This window comes from Sturnira hondurensis, unplaced genomic scaffold (genome assembly GCF_014824575.4).
Source record: "Sturnira hondurensis isolate 20B ecotype Veracruz unplaced genomic scaffold, ASM1482457v3 Scaffold0015056, whole genome shotgun sequence".
Taxonomy (NCBI): Eukaryota; Metazoa; Chordata; class Mammalia; order Chiroptera; family Phyllostomidae; genus Sturnira; species Sturnira hondurensis.
Window position 1 is genome coordinate 914,019 of NW_028087687.1, and position 25,593 is coordinate 939,611.

Below are 25,593 nucleotides of genomic sequence, written 5' to 3' on the forward strand. Positions count from 1 at the left end.
GGGCTCTGATTCTGCTATGGAACAGGCACGAACAACCCGAAAGATGGCGCAAGAAGAACTCAAAGTCCTAGAGCCAATAACTCTAAGTGACCGAGAAATTGCCAGCCTCTCAGAAGCACAATTCAGGACACTATTTATCAGGATGCTCACCGAATTGGTAGATTACAGTCACAAATTAGAGGAACATATGAAGGCTAAACTGATTGAAATGAAGGGAGAGGTCCAGGAAACCAATAGTGATGGAAAGGAAACTGGGACTCAAATCAATGGAATGGACCAGAAGGAAGAACAAAACATCCCACCAGAAAGAAATGAAGAAATGAGAATTCAAAAAAATGAGGAGAGGCTTAGGAACCTCCAGGACATCTTTAAACGTTCCAACATCCGAATTATAGGGGTACCAGAAGGGGGAAAGAAACAGCCACAAGTGGAAAACGTATTTGAACAAATAATAAAGGAGAACTTCCCCAGTCTGGCAAAGGAAATAGACTTCCAGGAAATCCAGGAAGCTCAGAGAGTCCCAAAGAAGTTGGACCCAAGAAGGAACACACCAAGGCACATCATAATTACATTAGCCAAGACCAAAATGAAGGAGAGAATCCTAGAAGCAGCAAGGGATAAGGGGACAGTCACCTACAAAGGAGTACCCATCAGACTGTCAGCGGATTTCTCAAAAGAGACCTTACAGGCAAGAAGGGGCTGGAAAGAAGTATTCCAAGTCATGAAATCCAAAGACCTACAGCCAAGATTGCTTTATCCAGCAAAACTTTCATTTAGAATGGAAGGACAGATAAAGTGCTTCTCAGATAAGGTCAAGTTCAAGGAGTTCATCATCACCAAGCCCTTATTATATGAAATGCTAAAGGGACTTATATAAGAAAAAGAAGATGAAAAATATGAACAGTGAAAGGACAGCAAACACACAGTTATTAACAACCACACCTAAAACAAAAGCAAACCAAGAGGACAGCTAGATCAGGAGTGGAACCATAGAAATGAAGAACACATGGAGGGTTAGAAACAGGGGAGTGGGAGGAGGAGAAGGGGGGAGAAGGCACAGAAAATAGCATAGATGGTAGGTAGAAAATAGGTAGTGGGGAGGGTGAGAATAGTGGGGGAAATATAGAATCCAAAGAACTTGAGACATGTGGTTATAAACTAAGGGGGGGAGAATGGTGGGGGAGGGAGGGTGCGGGTGGAGGGGATTGAAGGGGGGGAATAGAACAACTGTAATGGTATAATCAATAAAATATATTTTTAAAAAAAAAGATGAAAAGAGTTCAGGAGACGGACGGTGGTTGCACCAAAATACGAACAACTTAATGCCACTGAGTGTATACTTAAAATGCTTAAGATAATAAGTTTTGCTATGTGTATTTTACCACAACAAAAATATTAGAAAAAAACAGTTAAAATTTTTTTTTAAATTGCAAATCTTACAGTTAAAAAATGCACAGATAACATTAAGTAACATCCTCTTCAAGCTTCTAAAAGATTTTACACAGTACCTCATGGCAGAATGGTGCCTTTTGAAAGATGGGGTTTTGAAATCTTCATAATTAGATGGGCATTTTCTAATGATGGATATCATGTATCAATTCTGGGAGAATATGATATTAAATTAAAATGCAATTTTAAAACCCTAGGCAGGAAATAAACCTTACATTTATATTCTTTAATGGGCTTCATAACTTTCTAACATATCAACAAGCCTGAACTGAATCCTTTTAAGAGATTTAAACAGTGAAAGTAGTTAAATACACTGAAGATTCTCTTATTATATTTAAATTACATATATATGTTGCATATGTGTGTTTACATTTTTATTTTAATGGCTGATATGATTGATAGCACTACAAAAGAATAAGTTGGGTTTTCTAAGTTAAATTGCTCCCCCCATATAGAAATTTCAGTATATGATAGTATTTTATGTTTTATGATGTTAATATGTAAAACATGGCCAGAAATATTTATTTTTAGGTTTCCCCCCAAATTGGATTAGGTTACAGAAAACTCTCTGAGGTTGGGAAACAAATTTTCAGTTAACTCCTGAGAACTCTGGTGTTTCCAATTATTAGAAGAAACACAAATCACTGCAAAACCCAGGCCAAAGCCTCAGCGGCCCCACGATGAATAACGAAGAGAAAGCACAGGCTTTACTCAATCTCCTGTGCCACCAATATCAGGTTGTGCTACTTTAGGGCCACAAAGAAAGAAGACACACTGTCTGTTAGAGATGACGTACGATTGATTATAAGACAACCAATCTAGAGAGGTTCAGATGCGGAAAGTGTGCCAATTGGAATCAATGAAAGAAGACAACTCAAATCCTTTAGATATCATTTATAATACAAAGGAGACAAAATCCTCAAGCATTATTTCACTGAGAATTATTTTGCTAGCACATCACATTCCAGTAGTATTTCACTTATGTGGGACTAACGGAAAACTTCCACTTACAAGAATTCTCATTCATTTCTGAACGCATTTCTAGGCGGTTTAACACTCAGACACCCATCTCCCAGATGCCCCGATTTACCTTCCCTGACAAGGATGCCTTCCAGGTTTTGTGCTGTGGCTACTGGAGCCGTGATCAATGTGTCCCGCAGGTACCACGTGGTTTATCTCATTTAATTGTCAGAGCAAGCTTTGAAGGTGTGCACCAAAATGATTCCCTTTATATAGTTGAGCAAACCGAAGCCCAGGACACTACGTGGCTTACCCAGGGTCACAGTGCTAGCAGGTAAGGGAGGCGGGCGCCCTGCCCTATTCTGGTAACCTTAATGCCCGGTTATTGGGCAGAGAGCCACATCCACTTCCAAGTTTTCCCCAGGGATTTCAAGGTTTTGATTGGTAAGAAGCGATCTAGAATCTGAGGGTCCCAAGTTTATTGTTGAGCTGATTCAGACCGCCTTTTCCATTCCCTTTTCTTGTCGTTCATTCTACCTCATTCCTTCTTTTCTACATCTGCATCTCCATTTACTCCACTAAAGACAAGAATTCTCCGGAATCTGTCAGGAGGCAATCTGGCTAAGTTTCCACTTCCCAGGGCAGCTGGAGACCAGACTGCCCCTGCCATCGCTCCATTTTAGACCTTTCAACTCAGGTACACAGTCCATTTAAACCAGGTTAGTGTAAATGCATGCTAGTCATTGAAATCAGGCTACTACTAGCAAAATATTCAGGATAAATGAAGAAAAAAGCAAGCTACCATTCAATTTGAATAACATAAGCCCATTACAAATATTTTATAAGCACTGAGAAAAAAGAGAATATGCATTTAATAATCTTAGTATTAATTTCTGAGAGGCTAGAATAATAGGTATCTGTATTTTCTTTATAATTTACTGTATTCAGCAATATCTATAGAGTATATGTAACAAGGGGAATCCCCAACACTAGTTTAATGAACTTGTGTCAGGATACTTACTCTACCTGGAGGGTTTGTTACTTTTGTGCTCACATCGTTATTTCAAAGGCCATGAGTTCAAAATTGGCAGTTTTAACCAGTCCTGACAGACTCAGAGATTCGCCTGAAACAAACCCGCCTTGTTGGAAAATTCACTTTCTGACCCACACTTTCCTTTGGTTACAGCTAAACAGAGGAGAGGCCTTCCCTTCTCAAGAATGAAAATAAGTAAATAAAACAGATCCCTGGACACCAATGAATGAGAGCACAGAAAAGTTACAGGGGCCTAAGCCAGGAATTGGCTTCCTCTTGACTGAGAACATGATCCAAACTGGCTCTGATGCCAGACTTAACCCTGAGGCCACGGGTGGGAGGCGGCAGTTTTTTGGCTTGAGGTACACACGGACTAGCCACAGCACCTACTATGTATCTCACTGCTTATTTTAACAAGACTCTTATTGGTGGACTGGCCCAGAGGGTGACATTGAAGAATGCACTGGAAATTAGAGGGGAGACCAAGACTGTCCTGAGACCTAGGGCGTGGTTGGTCCTATTTCTAGGACAGACTAGCTAGGAGAACTTGGACTGATCATTGAACCTGTACAGATTGGAAAACGTGACATACAAGATCCTCTGCTGTGCTACCATTCTGTGACTCAGCAATTTCCTGGCTCCTGTCTTGAATAACTTTTCTGGACACAAGCCTGGAAAATCAGTCTACTTATGTTCTGTCCACATATGCCATGCATGCATTTGCCCCTTCACTTTTATCCCTCCAAATATATGTCTATTTCCATTGGATGAGAGACAATCTACATAAAAAATCAGCCACTCCACTCCCTAAGTGTTTTCCTTTCGCCTTAAACTTTTCAAACCAACACTGTGAGGCTCCAGGTAAGATGGGCTGGGTTTAATTTTGTTATTGTCCCTGATGTATACTTTGTTGAAGTCTATAAATGCTTCCGTTCCTAAAGATTTTTAGTGACTTTTAAAGAGAATTAAATCTAACATCCTTACGACTGCTTCTAGAAGGAGAAAAGGTTTCTAAAGAAATGTCTGCTGACATTTGACGTCTAGAAGGAATTTGCAGTTGGTCTCAGTTGCAAGGAAAACAGCACCTACTCAAATGCCTTCATGCTGTGCTCACTGCAAATGAAATATTTCTAAAAAGATCTGCTTGTCTGCTTTCCTGGATCAGAAGACATTAGGAAATTACTGAATTTTCAAGAGGAAAGCCTGGATCTTTATCAAGGTGGAAAAAACAGACCTAGTTACTCAGTTTGAGAAGAACAGATGAAGTAGGTTAGGTATCTGATCACTGGACTTGGCTCTTGGTCAAGGAGGGAGAATTGCTGGAAACCTAGCGGGAAGCCCTGGCCAGCAGGGCGGGTGTGTGGCGTCATCTGGTATGAGTCAGCAAGAGGGAGCTGACCAATGGTCATGGAACAGAGTGACTGAGAGATGGATGGGTGGGGGTCCTGGGGATCTTGGTGCCAGAGGGAAGCCAGAATTGGGGGAAAGTGAATAATAAGAGAAGCAAAAGAGCTGAAGGAAGAACCACAGGGACCATCTGCAAAGGCGATCATCTTCTGGAAAAAGTTGTTCACATCTGCATGTGTGTTAGAGAATTACAACTGGAATGACTGACGAGCAGAGTTGGAAGACAACAAGGAATTCAAGTGAATTCTGTATGAAATTCGCATCTGTTCAAGATGGTAATTTTGACAATCTTACTTTAATGCAAACAACTTTATACCTATCACCTTTCTGAGCTTTTGAAAAAATATATTGTAACTTTTTCTCATTTGTTGTATGACAGTATTAAAAGTAACTTAAGGGCACCACTATGAGCCGCCTTAATACCATGCTCTATATACATGAATTCTCACAACAACCATTGGATGCATTATTATTTTCATTTTAAATATAAACTGACCCTCAGACAGTTTAACTTGCTCAGGAGGAGGTTGATCTTTGACCTAGTCAAGGAAGATCTTATGTATTTAGGAAAGGGGCATTTTCAGTACCATCAAGGAAAGAAGAGGTTCAAATACAAATATAATGTACAGTGGATCAAGAAGACACTGGGAAAGCTTTGAGGGAGACATAAAACATCTTTCCGTAGGTCACTGAACAAAATAAATTAGCCCTCAGCATGGAAGACCTTCCATATTCTCTTCTGCTCCTACATTCTCGAGGTCTGTATTTGTGCTATCTCATGATTTCCACTGGGGAATGTCTCAGAGATCCCCAGGAAGAGACCGGGGAAACTTGTCCCTTCGCTTGGAGAACACAGCATCTGGTCACCCTCCTGACCTCTTAGTTCTGTGATCCCCGCTGGGCCCCCTCTGGGGGCTCCTTGCCACTGTCCATCCATTCATTTCTGCTGTGCCCAGCATGTGGAGTGTGGGAAGATGGGAATATTCCCAACATGCAGAAGAGCTTGCTTCCCTCCTCCTTTTCAATGCAAATCCTGCATTTAAGGTCAAGTTTCAAAATCCACATCCCATACAAGATCTTTCCGACTAACTGCAACCCGTAATGATCTTACCCGTTCTTTGAAATCTTACATCCCTTCTAGTCTTTTGACCCTATTACCTAGCACTTAATTATCATTTGATATACTTTAATTGCTTTATGAAAAGAGCTTTCCCAGAAAGTTTATGAGATTCTTTTTCTATCTCAAAAATGGGACACAGAGTAGGTCTTCAATTCATGCTTATTAGTTAACATGTAACCATGGGCAAGGTCATTGCTGTCCCAACCTCCTTATTTAGAGATGATTTTACAAGGGATGATATGGGATTGCTGGTATCGGTAAATACAGCAGAATATTAAAATACTAATAATAATAGCAAGCATAACCTAATTTAGGATCTATTTCTTTTTTTGAAGATTTTAATTTATTATTTTTAGAGACAGAGACAGAGGGAGAAACAGGAAGAGAAATATCTCCTGGTTGCCTCTCACCCCCAGCCAGGGACCAAGCCCACAACCTAGGCATGTGCCCTGACTAAGAATTGAACTGGTGACCCTTTGGTTCACAAGCCAGTGCTCAATCACTGAGGTGATTGAGCTAGCAGCCAAGGCAAGTATCTATTTCTCAAGTTTGAGATCCATGATCCCAACAGTTTCCCATGAGAAAGATGAGGTAGAAGGAACCTGAAGAGATGACAGAATGTTGCACAAAAACACTTGTGTCGGCACAAGAGGCCGACACTCCAACCTCCTCCTGTGCCGCTGGGGTCCTGGGGCCAGCCTTCCCTGCTGCCCCACAGCACGGGCTGGATTCAGGCCCCTGCCCACTGCTCGGTGCCCTTTGATTAGTTCCAGCTCGCCCTGAGGGAACTGTGACATTTTAGTGGTGGGTGAGGCTACTCCTCTGTAAAAAGTGTATCTGTTGGGAATGCAGTTTTTGGAAGAAAGACACTATTTAAACAGAAGAACACTATTCCTTTGACAGCCCCACAGAATGGGGCAAATGAATTAAAAAGAGCAAATCAGGCCCAAGCTGGTATCAAGCCCTGGGAGGCTTGGAAGCACAGCCCCACGTTTTAAGCTGGTCACCACACTTCACCATCACCGATCCAACCATTTCAACAGGAATCCACCAGCTGTAATATAGTCAAGAAATGCTTTCCTTGGAAGATGGGGAATCCCATATATAATGAGGGGCAGGTTTATTGAAGAAGAAATTCTTTTAGAATGACTTTTGGGGCAACATATTCTGGATGGAAAACTTGTGGTGTCAAATACAACCAAGTATGAAGAATGATTTAGTAATGAGCCAAAATTTCATATAGACAGCTAACAACTTAGCTTATAGTGTAATAGATATACACAGGTAGTGATCGACCTAGAAAATAAGGTAAGAGCCCTGCCTTTTTAATTAATTCAAGAGCCTAAAATACTAGAGGCAGGGTAGATAAATGACCTATTCTGAACCACTAGGGTTTATCAAACTAGAAATAACTCCAAACTAGGCAGTTTCTTCAAGGGAGAAACACATGGAGGAAGTGGTATTTAGGCTGTTCCCCTAGTTTGGACTTATATCTCAGGTCTGCCCAGGGTCGGACAGACTTCCAGGAGGAAGGTCCATGAGGCCACCTTTGTTTGGGTTTTCCTCGTTGTGCTGTACAAACTCCTGAAATAGCCTGATTTTTTTCAGATCACCTAATGTTGCTCCTCTTAACATATGATATTTGGGGGGATATGTATTCACTTTGAAATCTTTCAATCTGTCTTCTCTTTGCCTTTAGGGAGTTTAGTAACACAAATATTAAAGTGGAAAGCACCTTACATACAAAAGAAAGTAGGCTACTTTCTTTTCCTTTTGGTCACTGTAAAAATAAGAAAATTGGTAATTATTGAGAATGAGCATATTTTAAAGGGAGCTTTACCAGTCTAAAACCAAACCAACCAACCCCCGTTTCCCCTGTGTTAGCAGCCCTGTACTTAACACCATCCGTCTCCGAGCAGGACAGGTGAAGCTTTCCCCACAAAGGGTTAAAGGCTTAGAACAAGGGAGATTAAACAGTTGCTTTAGGAAGTTTAGGCCTCATACCATCTGCTCACTTCATGTATTCCTTTAACTTCTGTCAGGGATAAAATCTGTTCGGCCAGGGGTAGGGTTTCCTCAAACTCCAACAACAAAATGGTCAGGGCAGCACTAGTGAGAGGTAGGAAGTACCGCCTGCCAGCAGGGGCCTTAGGGTTTGTTCCCATAAGTGACCTTCGGGGCCTGAGGAAGCCCCGTGTACCTCTGTGATGGGCTAAGTGTCCTGGGACAGGCGGGGCAGCTGCACGGTTGCCTCTCCAAAGTGCAGTGAGAAAGAGCTGTGTTCAACAGTACGTGCAGAGGGCCCGTGACCCCACAGAGTCACCAAACAGAGGAATGGAAATACGTTTATGAAGAGGACTTAGAAAATGCCCATCGATAAGTGTGACAAAAGAGAAATAAGAAGGGAATTACCGACTGTCCCAGAAAAGCAATCCAGCACTGTACTGTCTAATTAACTGGGAGAACTTCTCACTTAAATTTAAGAGCATAAGTCAAGGTTGACTCTACCAGTAAAGTTCCCATGCTTGCTGGCAGAACTCAGTATTTCACCTCATGATAATTTGTAGACTCTTCAGAGAGGGTTGCCATGAGCAGCCAAGTGAAATTCCAGGTTGAGAGATTCGGCATTTGCCTGGATCACAACACCCAGCTGCTGGAGACCAGCGAATGTGTTTCCATGGTGAGGAAATTATTTTGGTTTATTCCAGTTGGAATCTCACAGGGCTTGAGCTCTGTGGGGAAGAATCACATCCTCGTGGCTCTTTTAAGAAAAAGTATTTTATTCTTCCAAAGACAAATGCCAGAGATAAGGAAAAGAACCCCCATCTGCTGGGGGTGGTTGGCTAGCTGAGCCATTTAACTCCTGGGAGGCGAGCTCTCCTCAGGACCACACCTTTCGAGGTGCTGGGGGGAAAATTGTGACAGTTTTCCCCATCTCTTAAAATTCCAGCCCAAATGCTATAAATTAAAACTGCAGACATCAGCCTCTGGTGAGAACAAATGGGGTTGAACCAAGGGCCAGTGGGCACCCCAAAAGCAGGCTGCACTGGAGGGGGTGAGTTTGGTTTTGATCAGCAAGAGCAGCATGGGCGTTTCTGGTGTGAAAGCTGAGGACGCATCACCTTCCTGATGGCCTTTTATACTCCCAAGAGGCAAAGAGAAAGTTCTTTTGAGTTTTCTTTTTCGGCTGTTCTCGAATTACCTTACTCTTTTCAGCTTGGCCATTCAATGGTGCTTCTAATGATTCTGAGTTTAAGGGGTTAAGCTAATAAGAATTAGATTGGGTTTGAACGAGGTTTTTTAATTATTAAGAAAGCTGCCCTTTATACCCATTGTCAAGGATGGGAAGTCAGGTTCTGAGAGCAGCAGTTATTGGCAAATTGCATTAACAAGTCCAATGAGGCCCTAGACAAACAGAAAAGGATTTTGAGAGTTTATGTTTCTTCAACGCTAGGCACCGACAGTGTGAAGACAAGGAAAGTTTTCCTTACTCATAATTCATATTATACCTTCTTTATAGGCACTGTTAGAGCTGAATTGTGTTCCTGCTACTCCGAATCCATACACTGAAGTCGCAACCTCTCCCTAGTTCCTCAGAATGTGGTGTTATTTGGAAATAGGGTTGTTGCAGATATAATTAGTTACAATGAGGGAATACTGGAGTAGGGTGGCCCTTAATCCAGTATGACCGGTGTCCTTCTAAAAAGGGGAAACATGGATTGGACACAGACAAGAGCACAGAGTGCGCCAGGTGAAGATGAGGCCGGAGATCAGGGTGATGTGGCCACAAGCCGAGGACTGCTGACAGCAGCCAGAAGCCAGCGGGGAGGCCTGGCACAGATTCTCCCTCGCGGCCAACCGGAGGAACCCACCCTGCCGACACGGGGACTTTGGACTCCTAGCCAGCAGGACTTCTGATTAGTTGCTGTTGTTTATGCCACTCGGGTTGTGGTGCCTGTCAGGGCAGCCCCAGCACAGGCACCCACATCCAAGGCAACGGTCTTTCTCAAGACCTACTTACTTTCTAGAGCAGACTCCTTCACAATGGAATCATCCCAACGAGGAAAAAAAGTTTGGTTCTTACCATCGGTTCTTGGGGAATGGTTTTTGGTTTCTTTATGTTGATCTCAATGCCACTGTTGTCCTGTTTCAGCTCCACGGGGGATCCATGCACTCTGGCCACGCCTTCGAACATCTGGGACTTGGTTAAAGAGGGGGCGAGTGCCTCCGGGGGATCCTCACTTTCCTTCTCCTCCTCATCGCCATGGGCCGTCTCCCCGTTCATGCTGACTTTCCCATCTACCTGCAAAAACCCGAACGAACAAAAAACACGCTATTCCCCAAAGAAAGACCTCAACAAAATAACCCATTCGGAATCATCTTCAGACATCATCATGGGATAGTCACCGTCCAAGGAAGAGTAACATCTCTTCTGTGCTTTGATTGGTTCTGGCCATGAGGACTTTTCTAATAAACATTATCTCTGAGGGTCTCTCTCAAGGGCACTCTGCTTCCCCAGGCCACTTCGCATTAAATGACACTTCATGTTCACTTCACTTAGGGTGCGCTTTTATTTTAAAATACAGAAAAGCAAGGAAACGTATGTATAAAATACAAGCCACATATTTGGGTTCCAGTAATTTTTCATGGAAGTTCTGTTATTCCACAATTTTGAGGGTTTTTCTTTTTCTTTTCCCATGGATTAGCATGTAAATGAGGGAGAACCCACCTCAGACCAGGAATATCTTACAGGTAATTCTGTGGGGGCAGGGAAATGGGTCCTTTTTTTTGACGCAATCATGAATGGCAGGGAACTTCACCATGCGTGCCGTGTTGCAGCATATCCCTACTTGTAGCTACTTTTATGATCCCACGTTTTCAGGGAAAGAGGCCAGGCCCACTGCGATGGTTTTGTACCCAGGTCTAGAGAGGGCAGCGGGAGCAAGAAAGGCGGAACAGGGAGAGTTTCAACAGTCTGGCTTATTGAGCGGCACGCGGAGGCCTCTGCCTGGAAGTCTGCGGCAGCAGGTGGAGTGGGGGCCAGAGGAGGCCTGTGGCCGCACGGGCTCCGAGTGAGTTCTGGCTCTACGGCTTCTAGCTGTGCAATCTCCAACCTCCGTTCCTCGCCGGCCAAACTTATAAAAACAGTATCTCCTTGACAGTGCCATTATGGTGATCTTATGGGTTAATATGTGCACAGAGTTTAGAACAGTACCTGGCCCATTTTAAGTGAGTCAATATTAGTTATTATTATTATTAATCGTGGAAGGCCCGATATTAGTTATACTTTATGTACCTAGGCGGATGGCTTGCAACTTCCCCTGTCTATCATCCATAAGGAAGAAATTTAAATCACAATTAAGTACACGCAACTATAACAAGCCAGAGTTCTGTAAAACAATATTCACCTTTGTTACGATGTACTAGGCATTTTTAAAATTGTGTTCTGTTCTACTTCATTTTTTAAAAAAATGTTGATTGTAAACCACTGAAGTGATTTCACAACCTAGGAACGGTTGGTAACTCTCAGTTTGAAAAACGCTGCCCTTAATGATTTCACTGGATCTTCCTTTACCCATAATTCTGTTGTACTGGGAAATGGGGCCCATACTCCCTGCCTCCCGACTCTTTTCCCTGCCTGCCTACACGCACTCACCCACACACCCACCCCTTAGCTTCTGTCCCTGCATTGTCTGCTAACAACTGTTTATTTACATATTACCCTTGACCGAGATGGGTCCACCCACTCGGTGGGGCCATGAGTAGGCTGAGAGCCATCAAGGCCTGCCATGAGTCAAAGGCTCACGGGTGCTCAAGAGTGAGCCAGGCATTCAAAGGACCTCCACTCCAGTGGCTCCGTCCGCCTCTCCGTGGACCTTCTTCCTGAGTTCCCTACCCTGTCTTGCCACAATGGTCAGGAACTGGGTGTTCCAGGGGCTAAATCTCGCCACGAAGTCGTCTATCCCAATTCTTCTCAATGATTATACTGCACTGTTTATGTAAATGAGGGGAAGCAGGCTAGGGATTATCTGATTGGATGCCATGGATACCAAGCTAAATAAATGTATTCCCTACTCCTGTTCAGAGTCATCCCAAGATCAAACTGTCTTCTTTCATGAAACATCATAGGCTGTTTATCGCCATGAGTCCCACCAGGTGAAGGAGCACTGGGCAGCACCTGGGCGAGCTGCTGAGTGTACAGGGGCTCATGCATATCTGTGTGTGAGTTGGCTGGATGACCAGCCCGTCCTCTCAGGAAAAAGCCACGTGTGTATCCAGTATCCATGCTTGCTGAGCGCCTGCTGTGTCCTGGGCACCTGTGCCAGGCTCTCAGGACGAAGCTGCAAACAAAGGCCCAGCCGCCGCCCTTCAAGGGACAAACATCTCAATTCAACCCAGATGACACAGGCTTGACATTTTTCTTTTGTTTTATCAAAGCCTAAGGCCCAGATTTTAAAGATATATTCAGAGTTATTTAAGCAGAAGTCAGGAAGTGCGGTTTGGTTCCCTCTGAAATTTAATAGAAAGATACCAGGCATCACATTGCTCAATTAGTTTGCTTAAGCAAACTTTCTTTACAGTTACATGTCCATGGCTGCCAGTGATGAATTCCACCTCTGTCTTCTATTAGAGACCCATGTGGTGCGCAGGGACAATGAGAACTGATTTTTCTTTGTAGTCGACAGAGCTTAACACAAAGGATGAGCGCCTCCTCCTCACGTGAGGGAAGACAGGGGAATCTGAGACAGTGAAAAGATGCTCGGTTGTCACAGGTTGGTTCTGAAACTTTATTTTACACATTGGTTGGTAAAAAGACAACCTAGTTTCTTTCCACTTAAAAATATTTCAAAATCTGCTTCATTTGAGGACGAGGAACGTATTTCCATATGTTCCTGTATTTTTTTCAACTGTTGCCATATTTTCAGACGTCATGTCAATTACTTCCTTAAAGAGAAAGCTGTATACACTTCTATTTGAACAGTGGCAATTAAATTTTTTTGGAAGAGCTTGCAAATACCTCCAGATAGCTGGAGATACCTAGGGTGTTACTGCATTAAGGTTCATGGCCACACATATAGAGACCATGCCATTGCATCAACTTAGAAAACAGACCTTGCTCATGGGAATGACTCAACTGTCAGTCCCAATGGAACCCATCAATATGAACAGCAGGAACTGAGGGGAACCATCTCTCCCTGACCATTTACAAACCAAATCTCAGAGGCACGTACCCTTCGCAATTGTGAATGTCAACACAGTTTTGTTTTGTTTGCATTTTCTTTTTCAGACAAAAGAAAATAACTTTGAGCCAAAATGCTTCTTTCCACCAACTCCCTGGAGTTGAGTTTCAGTTCTACTCTTAAGGAACTCATCCTACCTTAAAGGTCTTCAGAACCTCTTGAGAGTTTTTGGGCTGGGAGTAAGGCTTGGGTGTCAGCATAGGCACTGCTCTGGGAGTGACAGTTTTGCTCGGAGACCCACTGCCTGCCGATAGGCTGGTGTCCAGGATATTGGTACGAGCGATGGTGGTTTCCACAGTGGCAGTGAACTTGGGTGGAGGCAGTGACTGTTGCCGCAGGTATTTCATGGGGTTGGGGTCGTTTGGGAAGGGGGATAAGTTTGGCTCCGTTGAATGGCTTCTTTCCAGGATTTTTGGCATCTCCAAGCGTTCGAGAACAGCCTCGCTGATGGTGAACCTCTCGATGTACTGTTGAAGGATGCCCTCCGCCTCCTCCTGGGACCGTGCGTTCTTATACGCCTCATGCAACTCCCTCTCTCTCCGCTCTCTAAAGCACGGGCATGGGACAGAGAAGCAATACCAGAGTCAACAACAGTCACAAACATTGCGAAGAAGACCTCAGTAGGAACCAAGGTGGAGCTGACAGGACAGCACAGGGAGTGTGTAATATTGGTGTCAGGGCCTTGGTGATAACCAACAATTTTTAGAAAAAGCACATCTACATAATATTATACGTTAAGCAACAACAACAGAAAGAACCCACTTTTCTTGAACAATTTCTCTGTAGGTTTTGATGCTTTTCCTTCGCTCACTTGTCCCATCCTCTCCAGCCAGTAACTTCTCCATTTTTTTCCTTTCTTCCTCCTTCTTGATTAAGTCTTGAGAAGCGCTTCTCCTGCGGCTCTTCCAACGAGCCAGGTCCTGTGGGGGTGGATTGGGCGGAGACAGAACATACTTTTTCAGGCTTGCACACAACTCCGTTTCTACTCTCCAGAGTTCAGTGAGCGCTGACTATGGGTCAGGCACTGTGCTAGGTCACTCCCTCCCGCTCCAGTCTGAGCCTGGTTGGAACAGGAATGAACGCCTCAAAGGCAGGGAACCTTGCAGAGCAGGGCAGCACATTTATTTAAATAGGGCAATGTGAAAATTGCAATCACATTCCATACCGGTCGCCAAATTTTAAAGTATTGCCTCACAAGGGATTGTAAGAAACTTCATTTCTTGCTACTTCTGCATTGTGAGTGGACTTGTTGATGATAGACCTACCACAGACCTACACAATGTCCTCAGGGAAGGAAGAAAACAGAAAAAACTGGCTTTGGGGTCTCCCAGAATCAATGACCCTACACATATTAATTCTTCTGATCCTTACAACAATCTCACCACAAACCTTACGGGCAGTTATAGCATAAGGATGAAGCGTTAGGGTTCTGGAGTCGGGTGGGTGGGACTGCAGCCTGGGAAGTGGTCCCAGCTGTGTCTCATCCATTCTTTGGAATCACAGGTCCAGTTCTCAGCCTCTCTGTACCTCAGTTTTTTCATCTCAAAAGTGGGGATGATAATAACACCTACTCTTACAAGCCTTTCGTGAGGGTTAAATGAGATAGTGCACATACGGTACCAGGCACATAGTAAGTGTTCAATATACTGTAGACATTATTATTGAATTTTATCGACTTTGGAGTAATTTTTCAAACTAAAGGCAGAGTCAGGTTTACAGTTGCTGCGCCGGAGTGCTCTGTGAGGATTAAATGAATTAAGCCACTCTCCCTCCTCTCATCCCTGTCTTCAAGCTCTTCCCGGACCCTGGCTCTTTGCTCTCAGCACTCAGACAGTCTCAAGGCACTCATTGGACTCTGGAGCCTCCCTTCCCTAGCTGTCCAACTGTCGGACTTTGGGCAAGTTACTTAGCTGTTCTGGGACTCATCTGTGGAACTGAACACAACAATAATTGCTGACACATTGAGTTACTAAAAGGATTAAAGAGAATTACAGCATGCACAGCACTTAGAATAGTGCCTGTTACTGGTACGCTTTCAGCGTTGGCAATTGTCATTGTTGTCATCATCATGAATTTCAAATACACAATCTCACAAGCCAGTGCCTCCTCAATTCTACATTTTACACCTGTTGCCCCCCACCCCCAGGACCCCCCTATTGTGTGGCCAGCCTAGAGGATCCTTGCAGATGATTTGTGTCACTCAGTCCTCACCCTTCATGTTGCTATTAACCTTCCTTTAATTCCCACATTCACTGTGTCACTGTTTGAAATCCTCTAGGGGCTCCCTTTCCCCGCACGTCTTTCAAGTCCAGGACTGCCCGCCCCACCGGATCTTCTGCTCTAAAAGGCCTGTAACCCACGGGGCTGGGCAGCTTCCCCGCTGCCTGTGGCCTTGGCCAGAACTCACATCTTGCCATTTGTCGTCCTCTTCCCGCAGCTGGTTATTTATCAGTTGCAGCTGCTCCTGGCGGGCCCTGCTGTGCGGCTGCACTGCAGCCTCCTCCTCACATCGCATGTCAAACATGCTCGTGCTCCTGCTTGTGGAGAGAGTAGAGACAAAAACGGACTGGGATCAGCGCCTGTTGCCAGTGAGTGTTTGGGGCCGTCCTGCCGCGTGAGGGCGCTATCGCGTTCAGAAAAACGGTCCCTCCCTCAGCCAGCAGCGTGCACGCCAGCACCCCCACCTCTTCTGCAGCAAAAGCCAAAATATGACCATCTTTGTCTTCAACCGTGGATGCATCAGGTCAATGTAATTTTACACACAGGTGCCCCAGTATGTTTAAAGAAGAGCTAGAAAAGGTATATGACGCTCGGGGTTCCTCTAATTTGGAAATGTATTTGAAAATCAAAAAGAGAATTAAAAGGTTTAACTTGGGGAGGATTTCTGGAGAAGAGTGGCATTCCTGTAATGAAGTGACACTTTATTACAGTAAAGGCTTCTTTGTGTAGAGATCTGGCTTGACTGTTTTCTGCATTAACTGAGTCGGTCTCTCCATTTTCAAAACAAGTATGTGGCCTTAAGTCTAAGACACCCACCTTTTCATATTGTACTATTTTCTGAATTTTGGATGCATTCAACATTAGTGGATGCATTAGTGAAGCAGATATTTGATATGGTTATTTCTATTTCCCATAAAACTGTAAATTGATATCTTAGAACTAAAAAATATTTTATATTAAGATTACAGAAAATCTTATAAATCACTATGCATTTTGTATCCTGACATTCTTAGAATCAGTCTACTTTATTTTTGTGAGGATTTACTCTTTCTAAAGAAAAATATAGAGAAACTAATTTTAAACCCTCAGACTGTATATATAATCGGTATGTTTATTCTGTAGGAGCTCACTAATGGCAGGCAAGACCGTAGGGGCTTTTTTCTATGATGCTGACACAGACCTTTGTTCCAGCAAAAGCTTAAGCAGCAAGATGAAAACAAAAATTTTTAAAAATCAAAGCAAAATCCTCCCTTCTTTTTTTCTCTCTCTCTCAAAGAAATGAGTTCTAGGATGAAGTGGGTCATGTAGCCCCCAAATCGAGAAGTGGAGGGCCCTTTAAAGTTCACTCTAAGAACAGAAGACTGCAATGGTCCATTTTTCGAAGCCAGCTTAACACAAAGAAAAAGAAAAGCCATGCACTTCGCCACCAACTAATTCCAGACATCATCAGTGATGTCCAAAACAGCACCATAGCTGGACAGCAAATGGCCGCATCATCACTGGGTGCTAGTGGTACCCTCAGCAGGCAGCTCTCTGGAGGGGAGAATGACCCCCACGGCAGTGGCTGCTTACCTTCACCTCAATACACTCAAAATCGATCTGTAAGGGTGTGTAGGTGCCTCTCCCCTCTCAAGATGTTGGACAATTTAAGTCTGACCTGAGGGAGCTAAACCTGAAGACCGTACTTGTAATCTGTCTGCCCCGAGGGTATTCTAATAATCGACTGCATGGAGGAACTTTCATCTGAGGTTTCTCTTGGCTCCGACAGGACAAACCACTGGGCGAAGCCGCCTCCACATGCCGATATGGGTGTGGGTGAGGGTTTCTGCCTTCTAGACCCACTGCGGTCCTCACAGGGTGGGAGGGACTGCGCTTTTCACTTGTTTTATACTACATTAATGTTTGGGAAAGAGTTAGAATTTGCAGAGTTAGGTAAGAAAGTCTAACCCGTGTTTTTTGAACTTCATGGATCAAAATCCACTTAAGTAGGCTTTCTGGAAGGAGACTGAAATCCATCCCATTCCTCCTCTCAGAGTTAAAAAAAAAAATCTTACCTTTAAGTATACTCAATTTGGTCAGTTCATCTTTTAAGGCAATTCAGTGTCTGTGAAGGTCTTAGCAGATAAAAATCTCTCTGAGCTGGGACTAGCTTGTAGTCTATTCAGTAGTTGGCAGGTTGTGGGAAAAAGAAGGTCTCCTCCTTGGACTTTGCCATCTACATAATTTCTAAAGCGCAAGATTCTGGTTTAGGCCACGGTGGGTTGCCATACAGCTAGGTCTTCTTCTGAGACCCCACAAAGAAAATGGCAGCCTTCTCCAAAACTGGGAATTGGTTGTCTCACTTCACAGATATGAGGAGGACAAGAGCAAGGCCTCTGGATCTGACTCTGTCCTGAGTTCCTACCTCCATCTCATTGTAAACGTCTATCTGCCTCAGCCCATACGTGGCCAAATGCTGATTAGTGCAATAAAAAGAGAAACTTTTGTTTGCCCTCTCATGTACCAGAAGTACTATTTTTCCCATACTTTTTAAAAAGAAATACCAGCAAACTGGTCAAAAAGGAAACAACAAAACTATGAGCAATATCTTTAGGCCATTTCAGAAAAAGGAACTAAGCAAGTTGAGAACTGAAAATACTAGGCAGAAAATAGGCTGAGTCACCATTTGGAAAACATTCCCTAGCTCAGGGGTTGGACTTGGCCTCCAAATGAAGAAGCCCAGGTTCCGGAATATCAATGCGACTTGCATTCCACCTGTGCTTCTCGACACAATCCACTGTGCCCTTGGGCTGCTGTGCCAGGGACCCCCGCTGCAGAGCCTGGGGATCCTTCTTGGTGGTGGGTTGGCGTTTTCCAGGGCCAGGATTAAACTACCTCACGAGGAGCCTGGAAATTGCTTCTGGGCCAAGTCCAAGGTAAGGGCATTGAGAATAAGATGGCCTCTGGCTCTCGCAGGGCCCAGACACCACTGGTGGGGAGAGTGTCGGGAGAGGAGAAGTGGACAAGTGAGGAAAAGGGCCAGGAGGTGAAACCAAAGCTACGGAAACATTCCTGGCTTGCCAGGAGGTGGAATTTTCTGTTTGCCTGTGAGGTGGGTCTGCCCCTGACCTGCATTTTCCTTAAAGGGCACATCTTTTTTTGATTGAGCCATATTTTAAGAATGTGTCGATTATAAATAAATAGAGCCTGTGCCAATGACTGCCCTTAAAGATTTTGGAAAAGGGAGATAATGACGCAATAAACTGAACATAGTACGATGTTCTACTTCAAAAATAAACTCCAGATACAAACTTTTCATTGGGTTCCCCACCTGGTTTCATGTAAATTGTGTCCTACTCCAGGAAGGAAATACGGCACTTTTGATATTATTCCTAGAGANAGTGTCGGGAGAGGAGAAGTGGACAAGTGAGGAAAAGGGCCAGGAGGTGAAACCAAAGCTACGGAAACATTCCTGGCTTGCCAGGAGGTGGAATTTTCTGTTTGCCTGTGAGGTGGGTCTGCCCCTGACCTGCATTTTCCTTAAAGGGCACATCTTTTTTTGATTGAGCCATATTTTAAGAATGTGACGATTATAAATAAATAGAGCCTGTGCCAATGACTGCCCTTAAAGATTTTGGAAAAGGGAGATAATGACGCAATAAACTGAACATAGTATGATGTTCTACTTCAAAAATAAACTCCAGATACAAACTTTTCATTGGGTTCCCCACCTGGTTTCATGTAAATTGTGTCCTACTCCAGGAAGGAAATGCGGCACTTTTGATATTATTCCTAGAGAAGACCTCCGGAAAAGAAGCTCCCTCTACTCTTCTTATCCCGTGAGGCTGTTTTTTGTAGTGTTAGAGAAGGAATGAAGGGAGTCCCTTCCCCCACCCTCTTTAAAAACAATCATTAACTTCTCCTGTGGGCGCGCTTTCCTATTCAGGTGCAGGCAAAATCCCAAAGCTCTGTAATAGAGCCCTTTTATCTCAGGCAAATTGCACGGTGTCACTGTACTGATGAGGAACAAATCCATTCTATCAAAATATTTTTTTAACCAAATGCAAGCTGTGTTTTTGCCTATCAATCTTATGTAATCCTCCTTTCAGTGAACGTTAAACATTGCCACTGCACATTTTAAAAGTAATAACCGGGGCTCAATTTTATAGACTACTTAACTCCACGCAGCGAGTCAAGCTCAGGCTGACTTTGGTTTTGGTTTTGAGCCTCGAACGCTCTGCACGTCAGGCCACAAAGCAGTCAGCGGTCGCGCCCTGGAACCGGGTGCCCTGGGTGTTTCAGTGAGACTGCTCAGAGCTTCGAGTGTGCACGAAGCTGACATCCTGAGCATGAACATGGAAAAAGCACAATTCGAAAACGATAAATTTTGGTTAACTCTCACTGTCACCAGTGGAGATGACAGTTGTGTTCCACAGCATCCTTTGGGTTCCTCACGGTGTGACTTGATACTACGGCTCAGCGCAGGAAGACGGCAGAGAGAACGTGGTGCTCACTCTTCCAAGGAGCACAGCGCTCATGAGGCCACAGGACGATTTTCACAGAGGAAAGATGTCGGGCTCAGTGGGTGGAATTAGGTCTTAATCATGTTTCCTAACACCCAAATTACTCCAATCTCAGAAAGTTAGTATTCTGCTAAGAAAACTTTTGCCTTAGATATCCATTTCAGAATGCTCTGTGCATAGAAAATGCATTTTCAAAATGGAATTAATGTGGTCACAAATGGGAGAGTGTGAATTCCTCTCAAATTTGGAGGTGAGACGGGCATGGGTAGAGACTCTTGGAGAGGGGTGGGAACCAAGTAGCAGGGAGAGAATGCCCAAGGCCTGTATTAAATTGTGACTCCTCGCTATGCCACAGAACCTGACTGGAATCCCAACATTTGGGGATCAAGCATCCCACAGTTTATATTACTCCAACCTGGGAGGACTGTGGGCTTCTGAATCCATAATTAGTGGTTTAGAATTTATTTTCTTAGTTTAAAAAAATGTGGCCATGACAATGACTGCTTCTTTGTTAACTCCAAGACCTACTCTATGAAGAATTAAATGCAAATGCAGAATCCCGCTTTAATAATTCCATTAAAGGGGTACCAACAGCCAAATGGTAACAAGAACATTAACATGCCTCGTCTATGAAAAGCAAATGTTAAGTTTTAAGCAGCAGCTGCACATTAGAATCATGCTTGAGTTGCTTTTTCATTCATCTCTCCTGCACAGAACATATGTTCTGCATTCCAACTTCAAGTGCTTTTTTGAAGCTGCACGAGTGGGTTAGCTATTCAGTTTACCATTGCACGGATTGCATTTCCATTAGTGGTAAGTACTGAAGGCATGCAGTGTAGGCTAGTAAGTAACGCATTCCTACAAATACAAGACAACTTACTCTGCGTCATCAGACACAGGAGTTCTCGGACCGTATCTATAAGACCAAATACAAAATTAGAGGATTTGCAAGACAAGGTTAACGCTGTCGCCAAGCTGAAAAGAAAAACTGCTGGTGAAATGTATGTGTGCACACCTATTTTTTGTTGTTGTTGATCATACTGGAAGAGAAGTGTCATTATACAATTAACAATATTCATTAACTGCTGAGAATGAAAGAAACTTCTTGACAGTTCTAAAGAATGCAAAATGTGTATTAAAACACAAAGGAGAAATGAAAATAATCCCCACGCTACACACACACACACACAAAGAATCTGTTCAATAAAAACACAAAAATACTTAGATGCACCCCACGATGTTTAGAGAAGTCAGCTTAAAAAAGCCCAAACCCGCACTATGGTTGCTCACAAGCAGTTAAACTGTTCATGCCTTATATTTGGCTGTAACGGGCTGTAATGGACACCCAACATAGAAGCATGTGCTTACTGGCCCTTCCCCTGACGTGTTAATGCATTTACGACATCAAGGAGCATTTCTGCAGTTTTCTGAAAGCAAACCAGAACTCTAACCAGAATCCCAATCAGTGCCTTCTGCGTGCATTTGACAAAAACCACAATTCCTAGAAAACTGGCAGCCTTAATCCAAACCAGACTTGTGTGATATTCCATCACTTGAAACACCAAAGGTTTTTTTTTTTATAATCTTTTATAGTCTTCTGATTATTTTGATCTACAAAGCTGTACCGTACTCTCTGCGATATAGGTACTTTAAGTTTTAATGTGTCTGATAAAGCAAAGGAAAAGGTCAGGGTGGAAAACAAAACAAGAACTTTAGAAGGGCATATTTTAAGCATGTTTTCAAAATGCAGCTCCTTCTCCTCTGCAAAGGGGAATCTTAAGAGAAGGCTCTTCCTTCTAATGCCCTGCAAGGCTGTTTATTTATGCACTTTGATGGTGAATGCAGGATTATTTGAGTAAAGAAAAAAAAATCCTGCTTTCAGTTTCCAATAAATTAAATTGTGGGGTTTTTAACAAAAATTACCTGATCCCATGTTTACTTTTGTATCAGTTTACTAGAAGGAAATGAGTAATTTCTAAAGGTCTCTTTCTATAATAGAGAAAACCCCTCAGAATACATGGGAATACACACACATACGCCCTTCTCTCGTATGTTTTTACTATTCTCGGACAGTCTGCATTCATCGAAAATTATTTTCATTCACAGTGAAGGCAACCACACCAGAGCAAACCTAAAATATATGTTGACATGGCCAAAACCAAGGCAAGGAAAGGGTTTGCAGATGTTTCTCTTCTGGCAGTGAGACTCTTTTTTCTGTTTCTCCAGGGAGTAATTTCAGAAGGTGGTAAAATTTAACCTAATATGCCCAACTCTCCAAAAATACCACCATATTGAAACAGATGATCAGCGGATTCCTGCACATGGAGAGAATGAATGAACAGCGTTAATTCTGAAGACGGGGTAAACGTTTCCCAGTTAATGAATAGGCCTATTGGAACAGACTGATTCAAATACTGTGTGTCATAAGCTATCCAGGGAGAAAAGCTGAGAACTTATGCTTAACGGATGATTAACCTAGAAGTAAACTAACTGATAGTTGGTTATGTGTTTTTGTGTCCCTATTTGAATATCTCTGTTCACGTGTGATTGAAGTGCAACACACACACAGAAAGTGCACGGACCACACCTACACCTGATTTTCACACACCAAACACACCCATAGCTTAGTGCTGCGTGTTTAGTACTATGTGAACGACCCAGGCTCTATACAGTCTTTTGAGTTTGGCTTCTTTAGAATATTTGGTTTGAGGTCCAGCTATGTTGTTGCTGTAGAGTATTTTTGAATTTACATTGCCTCGACACAAATTGCAACATTTCACAAACATCTCTGCCAACAAATGCAAGGGGTTTCCTTTTGGGATTCCCTGAAGAGTGACCAGACTGGGCCCTTGGTAAGTGTTTATTGGGTACTTATTGTTTGGTCTGGAAATTGGAAAGAAAAGAGGAGCACAGTCTCTGAAGAGGAACTTAACCTATTTCTTTACTTGTGGATTTAAGGAATTTTCTCTCGAGTTTATCAGCTTTATATGGGCATCAATTCCAGTAGGACTGTCTTTCCTGTTAAGCAGAAGATAATTAAAGCCTGGGCCTCAAATTGGTTTCCCAGTTGTCCTATAGGAAATCAAAATGTAAAAGTTAAAAAGGAATAAAGAGATTTTTTAATGCAAAGTGGGTGAGCCAATTGGCTAGGCGGTACAAAGCTGGCCAGATGAATCACAGCTTGTCTAAGCGTCCTAAAACAAGGCGATTGATAAAGTTTCATTGTGGGGGAGGGGTATTCAGGGGGATAAATGAAATATTCTATGCACCTACGGATTGCAGCTCAGAATTAATAATTAGCTGGTTAGACATTTCCATACTGTGAACTAACACAAGCTTCATTTGAAGGGAGAGGGGCAAATGGGTTTGCTGCTCATTTAAGGTTATCCCTGCAACACCCAGCGCAGTGTGCTTTACAGAAAGCAATCGCTCGATAAACACTTGCTGAAAGGAAAATGAATGCCCAAGGTGTGCGCTTGCTCCATCACACGGTAGTGTCACACAGTGAATCTGACGACTTCTCCTCATGCCCAAACTAGCCATCCCTTCCCCTCTGAATACAAAGAGAACTCCTTCCAAAGCACAAGTAGAGGGACCGACAGAAGTGACGGGGAATTCATCAGACTTCCACAGCTTCCTCTAGTCACCAGTGCCAACGATGCACCAGAGTGGAACAGCGGCTTTCCCCCCGACGGAGCTGGGTTTGGATCTTGGATCTGTAATTAGCAGCTGTGCAGACCTGGGCCTCCGGTTCCTAAATGCAGATGAGCATTCTCACGTTCAAAGGTGGCATGAGGAGTAAATAAACGGGAAAGCACCTAGAAGGCAAGCAGCTATAGGCCTCCCTTCCTTTCATTTCACCTTGCTTTACAGCAGCCCCTGGATCCAGGGCCAAGCTGTGTCAAGGGCACGTGCGGTGCATCAGTCCTCCCCAGCCCCAACCGCTGGATAGCCAAGTGAGATTCACCCACTCCTCTCTGCATCAGGCATCCCATTTGTGAAATGGAGCCGACATCCATTCAACTCCCTGTGGATTCCGAGGTGAGCTAGAGGGAGCAGACACACCTTGAAAAGGCTACGAAGTGCTCTCTCGCTGTAGAGCACAAATAGTATCACTCAGAAGAATGTAAAACAGATTAAATCCAGAAGACAGTGATGGGTAGGATGTTATTTTTCAATTTTAGGATGACTTAAGGTTCTTCCTGCCCCCCCTCCACCCTCTGTCCCACTACCAACAAGCCCCTTTATGAAGCAGAACTCCATCATTTCCTGTTTCATGGCAGAACTTACAGTCATGCTAAACACCCCCCAGGCTCTCACCCTACACTGATCAGGCAGTCCACAAATGTACCGCTCCTGCTAAATAGCGAGAGAAGGTTTATTATTTTCCTACTCTTCATTTTAAACAGTATTTAATTAATTAGTTAATTGATTGATTTTTTAGAAACTGTGGAAGGAAGAGAGAAACAGAGGGAGATAAAGATCCATGTGAGACAGAAACATTGACTGGCTGCCTCCTGTATGCACCCATATTGAGAGCTGAACCCACAACCGAGCATGCGTTCCCAACTGGTAATCAAAACAGCCACCTTTCGGTCCATGGGACGATGCCCAGCCCACTGAACCACACCTGCCAGGGCTCCCTACTCTTCATTGTATATCAAGTCATAGCACAGAGCACAACTCCCACATCCAGAAAGCACCAAGTACTTCCTAATGTTGAAATTAAATTAAGTTACAAATTTGATAAGTGGTACACATCTTCTTGGGACTGGAAGAACCTCCTAGAATCAGAGTGAAGCCAAGTAGATCAGAAAGAAGTTCAATCCTTTTACCCAGAAGCTCCTACATCAGCTAGGAAGAAACAAAAGTGCTCCTCATTTAGGGGGCCCATGGGTGAGAGTCAAAGAGAATGCTTGACAGAAAAATTCATAACTGAACTATTCTTTCCACACCTGCTTCCATGCAAAAGAAGAAAGACAAATTCTTGGCAGACTGAGCCAATTTTTAACACCGTGTTTCTGTAAGCAATAGTGGGTAAGTGGCATTGATGTACCATAATGCATTAACAACATACTCAAAGCACATATCAAGGCTCAGAATGGAGAAACAAATCAGAATGGAGAAACAAAGTCACAAGAAACAGACCACAGGACAATCTTCTGACCTCTTATCTTTCATTGGGAGGCCCTTCGCAGATTCCTCCGCATCCTGTTGCTTTGCAAATGGAACCGGAAGGAACTGGTTCGGGTTGCATCCGATGTGTCTAGGAGGCATCCCAGTTCTCCTGGCCATCATGTCATCTCTTTGTGAATCATACAACTTTCTTTGGTTTTTCAGTCTGCTGCCACTCCAGGCAGGAGCCGTCATCTTCTCTGAGCAATCTTCTTTCCCCGAAGCCTCCCATTCAGAGGCCAGGGGACATGAACTAGGGCAACATTCAGTCCAGCCAATCAAAGTCCACTTATTTCTAAAGATATTTTCAGTAGCGTCACTCGCTTGGCGTTAACTCAAGACAGAAGGAGCCAATGTCCGCAGAGGCAGCAGCACGCACAGCAACTGAGGACTAATACCGTGGGCCTCCATCATGCAGCTGGTACTCACGTGGGAAGACGTTTCCCTTTCTGGCTTTTACGATTTCTGAGAAGAAAATCTGGCCAG

At 43.6% G+C, this 25,593-nt stretch overlaps 1 protein-coding gene across 18 annotated transcripts in view; it reads right to left on the reverse strand.

Annotated features, from left to right (window-relative positions):
• The window catches only part of LIMCH1 (LIM and calponin homology domains 1), a 325,311-nt gene that overhangs the window by 41,243 nt on the left and 258,475 nt on the right, over positions 1–25,593 (reverse strand). For 12 of the 18 annotated variants that reach the window (XM_037064250.1, XM_037064252.1, XM_037064243.1 and 9 more), the window contains 5 exons: positions 20,813–20,848; positions 15,618–15,744; positions 13,973–14,130; positions 13,348–13,756; positions 10,054–10,272 (listed from right to left, as the gene is read on the reverse strand). In XM_037064250.1, coding sequence (XP_036920145.1) covers positions 10,054–10,272; positions 13,348–13,756; positions 13,973–14,130; positions 15,618–15,744; positions 20,813–20,848 — 949 coding nt within the window. Of the gene's footprint in view, positions 1–10,053; positions 10,273–13,347; positions 13,757–13,972; positions 14,131–15,617; positions 15,745–20,812; positions 20,849–25,099; positions 25,361–25,593 lie in introns of all 18 variants that reach the window. The other 6 variants (XM_037064245.1, XM_037064247.1, XM_037064251.1 and 3 more) reach the window with 2 other exon arrangements.